Consider the following 17,634-nt stretch of genomic DNA (forward strand, 5'->3'; position numbering starts at 1 on the left):
ACGCGCCGGACGGCTTGGCCAGGGCTGCTGACTCGGTTCGTGTGGTTGTCTTGAAGATCAGGAATTTTGTCTTATGGCTTTGGCTATGGATGGGGAAGAGGAGAGTGGCTGGTTGCACCCGATCACGTCGAGCTGGGGTGTGCTGGGCAGCGGAGTCTGGGCGCCCTCCAAGCGGCGAGCGACGACCAAGGCGAGAAGCAGCGTGGCTCTATGGCAAGCATTAAGAGTAAAGGTACCCCCCCCCCTCCCCCGACCCGGAGATGCTACGTGGTGGTAAGTGAATGAACTGGTCTTCACGATGACAGAATGAGATGTGCTTTAATGGCCCGCGGGCCTAGCGCGAGCGCTCCGCCCAGCCCAATCCCCACTTCGTTGTTGCTTCTTTGTAGCAATGTGCACAAGACATGACTGAATATAACAAGCATGGCAAAACATCACATATGTTCATATGATCACATCACATAAAGCATCCCATGAAAACACAGAAAACAAATATGTTCAGTACCAAGCTAAGCTACTCTGAGATAAACGTGCATTAGAGAACCTAGAAGTCATACGGCACTCCCCAGTGTCAAAGCAACGGGGATACAGTAATACAGTCTCTTCCAACAACCTTGTCAAATTAACAAACTAGAATTACAAGTGAGTGTAATTCGCTTTGCACTCATGAATACCGATGACATTGTAAAGTATGCAAGATAATTCTGAAATCTAAACACTAACACTTTATATTTTAGAGTTAAGCATTGTGCAAAAAGAATCAGCCTATTTTTTACCACTGCATACCTCTCTAGTTTATTTTTAGTTTTTGCACGTAGGACACTTGAAGATAACCTAATAAATTAAAGTGGGACGTAGCAATATCTCCCTTTCCATCTCCTGTGGACTGTCGGGGTGTGAATTAAGATTCCTTTGATACAAGAGACCGTGTGGAAACATACGGTGTCCTGTAGTTAGTAAACCAAAGTTATTTTAAGACAATATTTTCAATCGAAAGGTGGCAAAAGTCTAGCAAATGAAATATCTTGACAACACTGAAATTACAATCAAGACCTAAATTATAGCCAAACTTCTTTTGCCCCGAACGTACGATACAGATATTCCAATTTTTTCTGAAAACTGAAATGTGGTCGTTAACCTTTCTACCATGTTGCAATATACTACTACCAAGAACATTTACATTTATTTTCGGACTTAAAGCGACAAGTAGAGCCTAGTATAGTGGAGTACACATCAGTTTGCTCAGAGCCTGATACAAACATTACATATGATCTTTCCAAGTCGAGAGTTCGACGAAAACTCGTCTGGTCGGGGAAAAACATGTTGACGAAGAAGAAGGAGCGCCGACCAAAGAAAACAAAAACAAAAACAGACGTTTCGGCTCCCGTAGGGGATCCTTGTTCACATTGAAATGAAGCAAGCGGCTCAGTGGCATTACATATGCTTGAAAAGAGGGCGCAGGGAGCGTGCGTAGATTAGGTTAAGATTTCCATCGTTGCGGTTGAGGGTGTGACTAGTAGTTTGGATGATTAATGATTCCAAGTGCAGGCGAGGGTATAGCTTCTTTTCCGTTGAAAGCACGTGTGCCCGACCCCAGTCGATGTCATGGCCTGTAGATACGGCGTGCTCGGCGAGAGCATTTGAATCCACTTTTTTGTTACGTACATCGTTACCATGTACTTTTAGCCGCCTCTCGAAATTTCCGGTTTCGCCAATGTATGCGTAGTCACAGTCGGAACAAGGAACTTTGTACACTACGCCTGGATATTTTTCTTTGGGAAGGGGGTCTTTGACATTTACCAACGCATGGCGCAGTTTTCTTGTCGGAACGTGGGCGATATGAACACCAAAGGTGCGCATGATGCGTGCTAAAGCCTCGCTTAGTCCGGGAGCATAGGGCACGGCAGCACGTTTCAAGGGTGACAGAGGAGTATCGCTTGCTGGGCGACATAACTGTTTTTCCACAGATTGCACAAATGAGGTCGGGTAGTTGTTGCTTGAGAGTTCTTGTCGTACAGTTTGAAAATCAATGGTCTGGTCTTCAAGGGAGCTGCAGATGCGTTGCGATCGTTTGAACAAGGACATAGCGACTGATTTCTTCTGTGTAGCAGGGTGAACCGAATTAAAGTTAAGGTATCTTCCGGTGTGGGTCGGTTTTCTATAAACGCTGAAACTGTGCTTACTGCTGTCCCGCCTTATCAATACATCCAGAAAGGGCAACGCACCATTCGCTTCTTCTTCGGTAGTGAAGTCTATTGCTCGTTCTATAGAATTCAAATGGTGCGAGAAGGCGGCTAAGTCAGAATTACGAATCAGGCAAAAGCAGTCGTCAACATATCTCAGGAAAATTCTAGGAGGTGATGCAAACGTTTCAAGGGCACGGCGCTCGACGGATTCCATACAGAGGTTAGCGACGGTCACTGATATAGAGGCACCCATTGGTGTGCCCTGAAGTTGACGGTAAACCTTGGCCTCAATTTCAACACTGGACCTACTCTTACCCCAAAAAACTTGTGTGTGCTGTGGAAAACGCGGTGAATCAGGTGGAAGCGTCGCGCCGCGATGAAGCAAGGACTCGCGCAGTCAGCGTCCTCTCCAAGTATCGCCCAGGACAACACCTGTCCCCTCTTACCACAGAACAGCAAAAAGCCGTGAAGAGCCTGCGAGACAACAAAGATCTCGCTATACTCCCCGCTGATAAAGGAAACAGCACAGTTCTCTTGAACCGAACTGACTACATAAGCAGAATGGAAAGCCTCCTGGAAGATGAAAGCACCTACTCCCGTCTTGACAAGGACCCAACCTCGAAAGTTCAGCGCGACTTGCAGAAACTTCTTTCAGACGTCTTTCGTTTCGTTCCCCCGACCTACAAGCCACTCTACTTCACTCTGCTGTGCACCAACGGCTCAGCCCCTGCTCTCTACGGTCTACCGAAGGTGCACAAACCTAGTATGCCCATGCGCCCCATCGTAGACTACAGTCGGTCCCCTCTTCACAGTCTATCCAGCTACCTCCATCGTATCCTCTCCCCTCTTGTCGGCCTTGGCTCAACGCACGTTCGCAACTCGACTGATTTCATCAAGAAGGTAAGCGACATAGCACCGGACGCTGACGAGCTCATGGTCTCGTTTGACGTCAAGTCGCTTTTCACATGCGTTCCTGTCGACCTGGCCGTACAAGTTTGCTCTGCTGCTCTAGAAGCTGACAAGTCTCTACCTAAACGAACCCCCATTGAAGTTCTGGATCTCCGTAGACTCCTGCAGTTCTGCCTGGATAATACTTATTTCGTCTTCCAAGGACGCTTTTACCGTCAACTTCAGGGTACACCAATGGGTGCCTCTATATCAGTGACCGTCGCTAACCTCTGTATGGAATCCGTCGAGCGCCGTGCCCTTGAAACGTTTGCATCACCTCCTAGAATTTTCCTGAGATATGTTGACGACTGCTTTTGCCTGATTCGTAATTCTGACTTAGCCGCCTTCTCGCACCATTTGAATTCTATAGAACGAGCAATAGACTTCACTACCGAAGAAGAAGCGAATGGTGCGTTGCCCTTTCTGGATGTATTGATAAGGCGGGACAGCAGTAAGCACAGTTTCAGCGTTTATAGAAAACCGACCCACACCGGAAGATACCTTAACTTTAATTCGGTTCACCCTGCTACACAGAAGAAATCAGTCGCTATGTCCTTGTTCAAACGATCGCAACGCATCTGCAGCTCCCTTGAAGACCAGACCATTGATTTTCAAACTGTACGACAAGAACTTTGAAGCAACAACTACCCGACCTCATTTGTGCAATCTGTGGAAAAACGGTTATGTCGCCCAGCAAGCGATACTCCTCTGTCACATTTGAAACGTGCTGCCGTGCCCTATGCTCCCGGACTAAGCGAGGCTTTAGCACGCATCATGCGCACCTTTGGTGTTCATATCGCCCACGTTCCGACAAGAAAACTGCGCCATGCGTTGGTAAATGTCAAAGACCCCCTTCCCAAAGAAAAATATCCAGGCGTAGTGTACAAGGTTTCTTGTTCCGACTGTGACTACGCATACATTGGCGAAACCGGAAATTTCGAGAGGCGGCTAAAAGAACATAGTAACGATGTACGTAACAAAAAAGTGGATTCAAATGCTATCGCCGAGCACGCAGTATCTACAGGCCATGACATCGACTGGGGTCGGGCACATGTGCTTTCAACGGAAAAGAAGCTATACCCTCGCCTGCACTTGGAATCATTAATCATCCAAACTACTAGTCACACCCTCAACCGCAACGATGGAAATCTTAACCCAATCTACGCACGCTCCCTGCGCCCTCTTTTCAAGCATATGTAATGCCACTGAGCTGCTTGCTTCATTTCAATGTGAACAAGGCTCCCGTACGGGAGCCGAAACGTCTGTTTTTGTTTTTGTTTTTTTTTGGTCGGCGCTCCTTCTTCGTCAACATGATCTTTCCAAGAAAGGCCACTCTCAAAGTATAGGTCCATACATTTTACACTGGTTACAAAATTCAGAGATTCACGTGGAGATTGACAACAATCAGGCCCATGCAACAAAAGCCGCGGATTAAGGTCGACTTTTTTCTACGGTCTGAGGAAGAAAATAAACTGAGTCTTGAAAGTACTAGAACCAGTCGATAGGCAGTGTTGCTACAGCTTGAAGAGAATAAAGCGCACCTGATTAATTTGGCGACTTGGCTACAGGACGGTATAGTCAGCGTATCGACACAAGCCCACAGACTCAGCACTGACAAGGCATATGACATAAATGTTAAAAAAAGTACTGACTACAGAGCTTTGAGGAATGGCAGCTTAGATTAGCAGAAATAAATCCTGGCGAAACCAATCGCAACGTAATGCGCTCTCCACTGTAAAAATTTAAAAGAGAAGCTCCACGAAAGGCCAACATGAACGCAGAAGAAAACATTTGACATAGGTCTCTCTGGCTTTGAAAGGAATTCAATTTAATTTAAAGAATACGCTAGCAAAAAATGATGAAACCATGACGTTTCAAAACCTAATGGGTTCTTGCAGCAAACAGCAAACTTAAATACACGCTGTCAAAGGTCTTGTTGAACTACAGAAACAGTGCACACGTAACCTAGCTACATACAAATTTTCTATTTTACGTTTTAGAAAAATCTTCCTGTCACATTTCAGTCTCTCTAACTAGCACAAAATTATAATGACATGGTTAAAGATTGTAAGGGGCAAATATTGTCAATATTAGATGTTTGTGTTTTTTCTATTATCTGCATCAAACAAGACAATACTTAAATAGGACGATAGCGATCTGGTGTTAGTCACCGGCAAGCGAAATTGATGTTCTCTCGCCTGAACGATCTTTTCTGTGGTCCTCACTTTTTGCTACGAATGCATAACGCCATCCTGTGTTGTTGTCAAAGGCAGATTTACGGGCATCAAACAATACAAGACTTAAATAGGACCACAGCGAAGTGGTGTAAGTCACCGGCAAGCGAAACTGACGCTCTCTCGCCTGGACGACCTTTTTTTTCTGCTCCTCGCTTTTTGTGACGAACGCCAGATGCCACCGAGTTTTGTTTGCAATGGCAGATGTTTTATTTATTACCTGAATCAAACAACACAAGACTTAAACAGGGCGATAGCGAAGTGGTGTAGGTCACAGGCAAGCGAAACTGATGTTCTCGCGCTTGGATGACTTTTTTTCTCCTCCTCGCAAGTCTTGGTGTGGAGACCGATCCGTTTGCGCGCTCTGAAAAGCTTCGCCGTTCGTTATCATCAAGTACAGCAGCAGGCTGCCAATGCCTACTTCTGAGCAAACGCTTCTCCCCTCTCTGTTCAAATAAAACTGTCCTTTGCCAGCTGCGCCCAATGTGCCCGCGCAAACTTCTCAATCTCATCCGCCCACTTAACTTTCTGCCGCACCTGGCTATGCTTGCCTTCTTTTGGAATGCTGGAATGTACTCCGTTGCCCTTAAAGACAAGCTGTTATTTTGCCTTCGCATTACATGCCCTGCCCAAGCCCATTTCATCCTCTTAATTTTGATTAGGATATCATTCCTCTGGTTTTGTTCCCTCCCCCACTCCCTCTGCTTCCGGTCTCTTAATGTCACAACTACAATTTTTCCTTCCATGGCACGTTGCGTTGTGCGTAACTTAAGCTGTACACTTTTCGTTAGTCTCCACGTTTCTGCCACATAGGTGAGTACCGGTATGATACAACAGTTGTATACTTGTCTTTCGAGGATATCGGTAAACTGCCATTCAGGATCTGAGGGAACCTGCCATTGCGCTTTACCCCATTCTTATGGGGTGCAACCACTTAGTTCTAGATTAACGCCAGTGCCTTATCTGCTCAGAGGTTGGGTATGGCTATCATTCAGGCGTCTGTTCTGTCCTGACCAAAACTGCCTACAATGCAATGATAGAGACTGCTAAAAAGAGCTGAAGGTATAAAACGTGTAATTTCAGCTTTACGAGTTTTCGAAAAAGTAATAAAGCAGGCGCATAATGAGCAGCCTTTGGCTGAAAAAATGCTAATAGGAATCAAGGAAAAGCTATGTGAACTACCGGATATCAACCAGAAGCTGAACGGCCTCTTCCATGTCCAAGAAGCTGTGGAAAGTATGGAAAAATCTGTCCAGCATCTTTCAGATCAGTGCGATCAAGTGCTAGCCAAAATGAAGCACCAGTTAACTGAAATTGCTGCTTTTAAGAAAAGACTTGGAAAGGTTGAGTCAGAGAGAAATCATCAGAAGGTCGGGGAACTGCGACAACAAATAAGCAGTGTGGAACAATACAGTTGAAGGAAAAATTTGGAAGTTCATGAACTTACTCAAGACGAAAATGAAAACCTTTTCCAGAAAAATCAATGCTATTGCACAGAACTTGGAGCTGGATCAGTTGGATGATCACGACGAAGAAGGCCTTCATAGGCCTGCTAAACGTGCCACAACTCCGGCAGTTCTGATTTATTTACGTGTACTGAAGGGCCAATCGATGGCAAAGTAAGTTATGAGATAACGTAAGTCTACAGCTACTTTTTTTATAATTTGCAAGCGCAGAACAAAAAAACCGATGTGGATGAGAGGAAAAGTGCTGCAGAAAAGCAGCATGAATATGCTTGGCGTAATAATGGAAAGCTTTTGTGCGCAAGTGCCACGGTGAACCGCTAATACGGATTGCATGTGATGCTGACTTGGAAGAAATATCTGAACCAGCGCCGCTTTTCTGCGTCATGCTCATCTGTTTTATTTGTCGTTTTTTCCATGGCACCACACACTAGTCCGCTTTGCTGCAATGCATTATCTTCAAATTTTGCTGTGCGCAGTTCTCGTGTTCACGAAAATGACAGGATGCCAGTTTTTTTATCTCAATATACGAATCCCTAAAAATAAACAGTTTGAACTACAGATGGCCGTGGGTTCCCTGATCGTATATTTGATCTACTAGCCAACAACGAAACATGGGTCGCAATTAAAAATGATGCTGTATTCTGTCCTGGGTACAAATTTGAAGAAATGTTCCAAGAAAACCCTAGAGGATTGGGCGTTGCATTGTATTCGAAAGAAAACCTTGAGTATGAAGTTTTGCCGAACTTTTCTCATGTTCACATCCATTACGAATCACTGCTAAAATGGCGAGAACTGGGCCTAGTAGGTGGTTCATGGCGGTTCTGTGAGCTTAACTTTTCACAGGACGAGATGAAGACACAGCAGGTCAGAGCGGTCTGTGCTGTTGTGTCTTCATCTCGTCCTGTGAAAACTTAAGCACGCTGGACCACCATTACGAATCAATTGCTGTGAAATGCCTTGGACCGTTGGTGGCTTGCATATATAGGCCCTCATCTCGTGAAAAGGTCGACTGTATTCAGTTTATGGGCGGTTTTCTTGAATATATCTAGTTTTGGCTGCGGAGTTCAATACTGTTAGCAAGGTGAGAAGTGGGGCTGGTTGGCGCATGATCTTGTGGCAGGAACAGCGCAGCAAGAGACACAGAAGGGACGCTAAACTTTCGAGGCGCTCACATATGCTGGCGGTACGAACCACGAAGCAAGAAGGGACTGCTCCCCTACACATCTGCGGATTCCAAGATCATCAAGCAGGGAATAGCAAAAGCAGCAATGAGAGCCGCATTGACGAGATTCTGTAATCAAGAAGTTGAAGGCCGTTTTGATGCCCACGACCATCGGCTGATAGCAGCAGGTTACATGACGAGTCGGCTATCCAGTGTCGCAGAAGGGTTTCTGCAAGCACTCAGAGGCATGCAGTACATCACAACCACATCAGAAGAAAGGAAGCCGTACGCGGTCATTCCTTACAGTCTTGACATTTACCACTACCTAAAAAAGGTGGGCGCAAGCGCTGGCATTAAAGTGCTCATGTCAGCACCCAACATGTTAAGAAGTTTAGGAGAGTGAGTTGACGGGCTAGTTGGTATTGCATGGTGTAGGAACAGCGCTAAGAACAGAACAGAAGTCAAACATGGAAGCACAGGGACAGCGCCCGTCCCTGTGCTTCCATGTTTGACTTCTGTCCTGTTCTTAGCGTTGTTCCTACACCATGTTAAGAAGCCTGTGCGCAAAAGTTAACAGTGAACAAAGAAAAAATCAATGTAAGAAAAATCATAGGACGAAACGTGTGAATTGAGTGAAGAGCGTTCTGTATGAAATACCTCTGTCATGCGGACGCACCTACATTGGTCAAACTGGGCGCTGTTTTAATGAATGGCTTCAAGAGCACACAAGATTCCTAAGGGCGCCATGAGCAGTGAATTAGCATAACATTGCAGAGAGCATGGAAGTGCTCCGCAGCTTTTAAACACAAAGGTCATCGAGTCATATTGCCACGAATATTTGCAATGTTTGTTCGTTTTTCAAATCTGCTCCACACCACCTTATCGCTTTCTTTTTTACGCAAGACGCGACTAGATTTATCTCGATTGATCGCAGCCAGGCAGAGCTGTTTCTACGTTGTTCCGGAATGTTCTAATAACTTTTCACGATTTATCTCGAAAGTGCGCTATCAGCTTTAAATTGAGCACGGCCGACAGCGGCGGGCATTCTGTTCGACGACCGCCGAGCACGCTTGTCGCTTCGCCGCCGCCGAGTGATTCAGTCCATTTTGGGTGCAAGTCAGCCCAATAAACAGTTTTCTTTTAGAAGACCCTTTCGTCCGTCTTCATCGCTGCTTCGACTGCCGTCACCACTACGTGACAATATTTTGATCAACGGACCAGGCAGATTAAGAAGCCTTCAACATCCGAAAAAAAGAGCGACGTATGCGTTAGCATTCCTTCAATAGCGCTTCGTGACATCGAAATTGATTATCTGTGTGCGTTGTCCTAACCTTTTTACCACGTGCACATCTTATGTGTTTCTTGCTTATGTCTTTTCTTTCTGCCCGAGCGAGATGTGTATATATTCGACGAACGTGCATTAGAAATCTGGTTGTCAGCGTCGTGTCCCGCCTGTCCCTTCTTTGTCTCGTGCTGCGCTGTTCCTGGCACAAGACTTCAATTCTGATCTGTTGAGAGAGAGCTGGGCTATTGAGGCCATTCATGCATTTACTTGCGCTAACATTATTCAGTCACCAGCTATGCAATAACCCTCAGAAGTGAAACGTTTATAGATCTGTGCGTTGCAAATTATGAGTTATGTAGTGTTCTATCGGGTATGCTATCATTCGATTTAAGCGACCACCTACCAAAAGGAAAATAAAAAAACGAAAAAATTGCAAGCTGAACAATTAGTGTATAGAAGTTGTAATCAAGATAATCTGGCTACGTTTAGATCTGTGATGTGTGATGTAAAGCATTGTCTGAAACTATGTTCACAATGAGTTGAATCCAAGTTTGACATATCTTCCTCAAGCTAATGAAAGGAAAATATGATGCTGCATTTCTGTTGACAGAGAGAAAAGGTTTCAAATACATATTAATGTTGCTTTCTAAATAACAATTCTGTCTAACTTGCCACTACTTATAAATACCTCGGGACTCACTTGCAATCAGACTTAACATGGCATCATCATAATAATTTGACTTAGTCTCCACTGATTGCTCTCTGGGTATTCTAAAGCGTTACCGCAAACATTCTCACCGCATATGAAGAAGCTTGCCAACATCAGACTCAGTCGCCTGAAAACCGAATATGCATCATCCATTTGGAATCCTGACCAAGCCTGGGTCATAGCGAATATTGAGTCCTTGCCAAAGTGTGGTGTGCGTTTTGTTTTTAAGACTACTCACATAATTCCAGTAGCAATGCCTTAAAAAATTGTGCTGAATTAGAAGCCCTATCTTACCGCCACAAAGGTTCATGACCATCGTTATTTCATAAGCTTTATCACCATCCGACGCTTCAATACAATTTTTTTCAACTCATCGTTAGCCTTCTTTCCGCGTCTCGACGAGGAATGTTAAATGCATAGCATGCCGTTCATTTGCATTTGCAAATTCTTTAGTACCACGCACTATAATCGTGTGAAATAACTTACCAGAACACAGAGCCATCAAGCATAAGTGCACTAAATTTCAAGACCTAATATGCAGTGACGCTGGCATTTAAAAACCGAATTTTCTGGTTTATTTTTCTTAGCCTTGCACTGTTCAGAGCGTTTCTTGCTCTTTTGGTGTGAATTGATTTCTCATTGGTTTTTGTGTCCTAATTTGTACCAGGTGTATTGTATTATTTTTATTGCCAGGTGTTTCAGGGAAGATTTTCTGTTTTTTTTTTTCAGAGATAGGCTCCTTGGTGTTAAAGTGTTGGCGGACAGCATAACACCGGTGAACAGTTTTACGTAGTAAACTGGCTAACTGATTTTTGTTAACTATACATTCAACTATTAGAGTTACGTCCCTAGTAGCAATCAGAGAATTGTAGCCGGTCTTCAGTAATAGCAATATTAGCTTTTAGAATATCGAAAACGAGATTATTCATGGCAGTGGGGATCGACAAAATTTGGCATCATCGTGCCAAAATAAATGCGCTTTCGAAAAGCATGTAGGCGAATCAATCTTTCCACTGCACGTACCTAGTCAAAAAAGCCAAACTTTGTCGAGCCACAGCGTCAAAGGTAATGACGTTTTCTAAATTACAAAAACTGATACGTCTATCACTAACGGCCGGGTACCACTCTCTTAATGCAACTAGGCGCCTAACTCTAATAGTAAAAAGTTATTTATTAAAAATTCGTTAACTACCAGTCAGAAAACCGATGAACAGTTTTAAGTTGTAAACTTGAAACTATTCACCGGTTTTTTTGCTGTCCTCCAGCACTGGTAATACTATACCACAAAACCCATATTTTTACCCCAAAAAGTCTATTTCTGAATACTGAATAAAAAAAACTGAGTGTCTTGCCTCAGACACCTGCTATAATATTTATTATATTTTTCTCGCTCGTTGTGTTTGCATTCCTGTTCATAATAAGTAAATTTTACCACCATCTTGTCACTAGCCGGTCAATTGCACCTTTCTCATGTTCTTGTTGTTTGTTGTATTGCAATGTACACTAAACCTCCACCCCATATGTAATACCCTCAATCAGGGCGTGTAGGTGTATCTTGAAATAATAAGAACGAACAACTGTAAGGGCCTGTTAGATGAGCTCAAAAAATTTTGTCCGCATGGTTTGCGTTACTTGAAGACGAAAGTGAAAGTGGGCGCGAGTGTTGAAATGAACGATATGAAAACTTTCTTGGTGCTTTCAAGCACGAGAAAGCTAAGATAAATACTGCTTACCATGCATTCTGTTGGGATGCAAAAGAGCAGGCCAGCTGCCTGCACCTGATACTTCTCCGGAGCAAAGGTATCTCTGCTGTCGTTCTTCTTCGTACTATATCTTTGAGCAACCTGCGGACACGCAACAACGCACAAAATAAATGGCAGTCTGAGACGTGCTCTTCCCGTAGAGACACTGAATGAACTATAATATTTTGTGAAAAGCCCGCAAATAGGTAATATTTTAGTTTAAAAACACAAAGTTTAAAAGCTCCCCGGGAAAATATTTACGCGTTAGAGGATGGAAGTGCAGCCTGGAAAACCTCGAGGCGAAAAAAATTCTTATATTTCAGCTCAGTGCCTAACCGCATTTTTAAAGCGAAATCTTGAATAGCGTCGTCGAGCCAAGGTCATCGGCGCAGTACATTCGATTTTCAAGCGGAGGAGTGAAGGCGTGTCAGCCACGTGACGCACCGCGTGACTCACTGCCACTGCACCGGCGACCGTCTCACCAGTCGTGTCCGCGTGACTAACCACGTGACTCGCGATTCGCTCGAAAGCGAGACGGTGCCGCTCTCGCATGCATACACACTGCCGCCTTGCAGTTCCTCGTTATGGAAGAACTGAGTCGGCCGGGACCGTCAACGCCGTCGTGACGATCTCGTAGACGACCGGCTGAGCCTGGTCATCCGGCTGGCGTTGCCAATCGTGCTAAGTATTTAGCTAGAGGTAGAGAAGTTAAACGAGCCAAGCTAGCGGCAGAGACCGGCGAAGAACGGGGGCGTCGACTGGCTCAACGGCGGTGCAAGGATACGGTAAGGCAGAAAAGAAGAGCTTTGCCGGCAGGCGCTGCTGTTTCTGCCTCCGCCACGACTTCAGCTACGGACAAACAGGTTGAGTGTAACCTCGCTAGCAAAGTTTCTGGATGGATAACTGGGCTTAGCCGAGCTAAGCCACAGCCATTTTTGTAGCGATAGCTACACTACGGTAGCATTGCGAGCCTTCACTGTGGCGGCGGCGCCGCCACTCTGTCACGTGGTTGGTGACGCGGTGCGCAGTAGCTGCCGGCGGCGCGGCGCCGTGGCTGGGCACGCGGTTCGTCAAGTGGTAGGTCACGTGACCCAGTTCCACTCGGCCAGCGGTAGCTATCGCGTCACTCCAGGTTTAACCAGCGCTAAACCACCGCCAATATTTTATCTACATTAGATTGACGCGCTTCAGAATGCGACTCAGAAGAGTTCCATGTCGGCGGCCGCTTTGCACGGATGATTTCTGTGCTACCGCCGTTGCGTCCTCTTTCAGACTGGCTTTCGCTCTCGGCGGTAGTTTGGCGATTGTTAGCGTCTGGGGCCGTCGAAGGCCTGGGTACGGCCAAGGCCAATTCCTCTCGCTACCACTCACGTCGTTCGCGTTCATGCGCTGGCTGTGTTCCTGCATAAATATTTTTCACCTGATTACGATTGCGAAAGCCTTCCTGTCTTTGTTGCTCATTGATTTTGGTATGCACCGGCCCTATGGAAAAAGTAAAACTGCTCTACATCAATTCTTCGCACCGGTTTTATATATCAGGTGCCCGAAGGAAGCTCGTCACTAATTTAAGAAATTGGGGATTTTTGAGGAAAAGGAAAGTGTTTTGCGGCAGAGCAATAACAACGTTGGCGGACGCCATAAAAAAAGCGAATCATGTCACCAGGTAATGTTACTGTCTAGATCCTGATGGTTTTCATATATTTATTAGTGATAAACACCTGATTGCAGCTATAGATTTGCAGCCGAAAGTTAGAAATGGTAACGAAAGTTTTTGGAATTTGAGGAACGAGATTGCTCTCGTTTTCGCTCAACAAGCTTGGGCCATTTCTCGCGCCGTCCGAAATCATCACGCTGCGGCAAGCGCAAAGCGTCGTCGAATGAATCGCAGCGCTCCATGACGCGTCTACCAAGTGACAATTCGTGCGCCGCCCGCACAGCGGTGCTGCCCCCTTCTCACCACTTCGCAGCTCCAGCGTGAGGGGAGCAGATACAGACAGAAGGGCACAGTGAATACAACCTGATTGAACACAAGGCGGCATATGTGAGTATGAAATACCAGCGGAGAATTTCAATAATCATGCACAAACGGACCTGTCCGATGACGGAATAAATTGAAATAATAGGATAAAGACGTCAAATCCGTTTCGCCTTCTAACCCGATTTATCGACTCGGACGTTTTGTTACACGATCAAGTAAATGGAACGTGGCCACTGCAGTCCATTGGTTGGCATATTTAGGAAGACAATATTTGCTGGTACTCGATTACTGTTTTTCTTGACTTATGTTGGATAAAACAGCAGCCATGGATCATCTTGCTTTTCGACATACAGCGAATATCAGGGCCCCTGCACCGCCACTGCCGTCGCATGCTTAAAACGAGCCGAACAATAACGACGACAAAAACTACCCTTGCTGACAGTACCCGCATTATAACATCAGCACCGCCACCTTCACGCAGAGCTGACGCATCCGGCGGATTCTTCAACAGATGATAAAGAAGCGTGAATGACGCCAAGCGCTGCACTGCAAGGCAGAGCATCTCAGTTACTGTGCTAAGTCGACGGACAGGAGACATCATTGTTAATTGAAATAAAAAACAAGAACTGGTGGTGCCCTATCTTATCGCAAAAGGTCGAATCTTACTTGGCCGAGAAATCTGACGTAGACAGGAGGTAAGAACTATGATGTTAGGAAGACAGTGTGCATGCTAAGGAAGCAAAAATATATTTGAAGGCAAAAGAATAACGCGGAGTGATGGGATTGGAAAGATCAGTGCAGTATTTATGAACAATGTTGATAATTTTCTCCATTACTGCTAGACAGCTGACGCACGTACTTGAATACAACCCTTGAAAAAAGCATGGCACAAGGTTACGTAGCCATTCCGCGCTTCAATTGCCTTGAGTAGATAAATCCTTCGTATGCAGAACAGTAGAAAATGGAAGTAGCTTTATTCGTTCATCGGCCCTCGTACCTACATCGACAACTCGCGTGGCAATGTTTGCTCTAAGAACTGAGACACGATCGTGACTGTGGGCCAACATGATCGCACGAGCACCTGCCGTGAACAGTTCTCTTCAGAGACAAGGCTTCGTAGAAATCCTTATAATGATTGAGAATTTGTATTTGAATTAGCTTAACTGCTTCAAACTTTCTCGTGCAACTCTGCGAATGTAGTCACAGTAGGGAACCCCTTTTTGCGAGGCAGCGCAGGCACGCGCTGCTGCGCTCGGTACTCACGGTGGAATATTGGCATTTGATTTCTACACAACAAACGTTGTGTTAGCTTTTTCTGAAATCCTAAATAAACAGAGGGAAGTCTTTGTTACCCTGTTCTTCTTGATTACGGTAAGTTTTCAACAGGTTATAACTATGAGCTTACAAAAACGATCTATTTGCCGCGGCGCTTACCGGCAGTGGATGTAATGCTTATTGACGGCATGCGTTTTCTGCGGTTTAGAAACAGATTAACCAGGCCGTACAGCTGCCATCCAGTTAGCAGTGTGATATCGGGAAATCGACTCGCGCGATAAGTATGCACAAATGTTAGGTTTAAAGATAGCCGGTACCCGAGGCGGTGGCTCAGTGGATAGGGCGCTCGGCTACTGATCCGGAGTTCCCGGGCTCGAACACGACCGCGGCGGCCGCGAAACGCCAACGTGCCCGTGTGCTGTGCGATGTCAGTGCACGTTAAAGACCCTCAGGGGATTGAAATTATTCCGGAGCTCTCCACTACTGCACCTCTGTCTTCCTTTTCTCTCAGACCCTCCTTTATCCCTTCCCTCAAGGCGCAGTTCATGTGTCCTCCGATATGTGAGACACACTGCGCCACTTCTTCCCCCCCCCCCCCCCAATTTTTTTTTTTTCAAGATAGCCGCTTACCTTCGCTCCCATGTACCTCACGGCGGTTACACACACTGCGAAAGCTAGTTGCACGCTCTTATTACCGCTACAAAGAGCCGATTTAAAGTGCCTCATTGTAGGGAATGCTGCTAATTTAAAAAATGACGCCGTACTCACGGAAACAATGTGGTGCAGATTTGACGACCGAGAACCGATGAGTTGTCTTCATCTATCAGTTCCTGCAACGGCAGAAGAAGTGTGTTAAGTTGGGGATGACGTTATATGATATATGCCACGGATGAAAATTAGGTGATACCCATGAACGGAAATCGACAATTCGCGATGTTTTTCCAGCGATCCTTGCACAAGAGAAACTTTGCGGCGTCGTTGACGTTCAGAGACAAGCCAGAATGCGACTACACTTTAATCGCTACATATAAATACGTGGTGACCTCTATTTTGAGCAGCGGGCATATGTGCTCGAGCCATCCAATCGAATCTTAAAGTACGACCACAGGGCCACAACTCTGCGGAACTCTCCGCAGGGAGAAAAGTTATCATCATTTAAAACCTTAAATGCCCACGCTGACATCATGACAGCTGGGAGTTCTATCCTGGGGACCCGAACGATGATGGGCTTAGCATTGCCATGTGGTTAAGCTGGGTCCAGCATGTAGAATCTGGCTTATAGAATCTGGTTTTGCACTGTCCTCGGACCGTGGACTATTTGCAGCGGCTACGTTGGTCCTAGAGTGCAAGCCGAAAGAGAAGGCAACACTTTCCACTGTGTGGCCGTTTGGTACGCATGACAGTCGTGCTTGGAAAGATGGACATGCAACTACAGCTACCACCGCTTAGCACAGGGGGTGGGGAGTTTCACGTTTCAATTGCTTTGCCCTGTTTTTAAGTTATGTTGCTCAAACTTTCCACATTGTTTATTATGCACAAAGTAGAGAGATGCGATAAAGATTACGAAATTATAAATTCATATAAGAAGATATGATCTTCACCTTTTTGCCACTCATTAGTCTATGGCGGATACCAACTCAGAAAAATTTAATATTTGGTGCGCTAAAAAGTGCCCATTAATCAAAAATATATAGAAGACCATTCCTGAGACTACCGCTTGGTAACAATTGCCCCTGTTATGGTAACACATTTGCTTATATGTTTTATTAATACGGAAATTTGATTTATCTCAATACGTGTAATATATAGAGCTAGGGGGCTTGCAAAATCTTGTCGCCACTCTGTTTTCTGTCTTCTAAAATACAAAACAAAGCCTGTAGTAAATTCGTACCGATTCACAAGGCACTCGTGTCGCCTAACCATAACTGAGTCGTTTAATTTGGATTACACATTGCATTTGCAGCCACGTTGTTTATTTGAAACGTCGCAATGAAAGACAGCAGCAAATATTAGTGAGCTCCGCACTAGACGGAAAACGACGTGTTTTGGCATCATCATGCGCGGTCGAAAATTCAATTTTCCTAAGTAGAAAATATCGGTATTAGTTGCTACGTGTCACAGTACTACATATATTCTCACGTACTGGTGACGGCAGTCAGGAGAGACAGCGAAAACGGTTTAAAAAAAACTGTTTATTGAGGCAGACTTGCGCCCGCAGATAACTCAGTGGCTCGGCGGTGGCGTACCAACAAGCGTGCTCGCGTGCGTAGAACAATATGCCAGCCACTTTCGGCCATGCTCAATTCAAAACCGGCAATGAACTTTCAAGATGTGGCGAAAAAAATAACCAAAACAGCCTGGAACAACGCGGAACCAACTGTGCTTGGGTGCCATCGATCGAGATAAATCTGGCCGCGTTTTGCATCACAAACAGAGCTATAATGCCGCGTCCCGGCAGTTTGGAAGAATGAGCAAACTACAATTAAAATGCTTCTCGTCAATGGTAAATACACCTGAGACACTATGTCGCTTTACTCTAACCGCTTTCCTGTAAGTTGTCAATCCTGCCCAGCCGGTACAAATGTGTTGGTTCAGGAACGATCAGTTTCAGACTCTCAGGCAGCAATGTACAGTTGCTGTGAAATGTAA

General features: G+C 45.3%; 1 protein-coding gene across 1 annotated transcript in view; it reads right to left on the reverse strand.

The window, feature by feature from the left end:
- The window catches only part of LOC144106567 (ATP-binding cassette sub-family C member 3-like), a 159,690-nt gene that overhangs the window by 100,153 nt on the left and 41,903 nt on the right, over positions 1-17,634 (reverse strand). Inside the window, exons 6-7 of the mRNA XM_077639412.1 lie at positions 15,754-15,815; positions 11,724-11,834 (exon numbers count right to left, since the gene is read on the reverse strand). Of these exons, the coding sequence (XP_077495538.1) occupies positions 11,724-11,834; positions 15,754-15,815 (173 nt within the window). The remainder of the gene's footprint in view (positions 1-11,723; positions 11,835-15,753; positions 15,816-17,634) is intronic.

This window comes from Amblyomma americanum, chromosome 10 (genome assembly GCF_052857255.1).
Source record: "Amblyomma americanum isolate KBUSLIRL-KWMA chromosome 10, ASM5285725v1, whole genome shotgun sequence".
Classification (NCBI taxonomy): domain Eukaryota; kingdom Metazoa; phylum Arthropoda; class Arachnida; order Ixodida; family Ixodidae; genus Amblyomma; species Amblyomma americanum.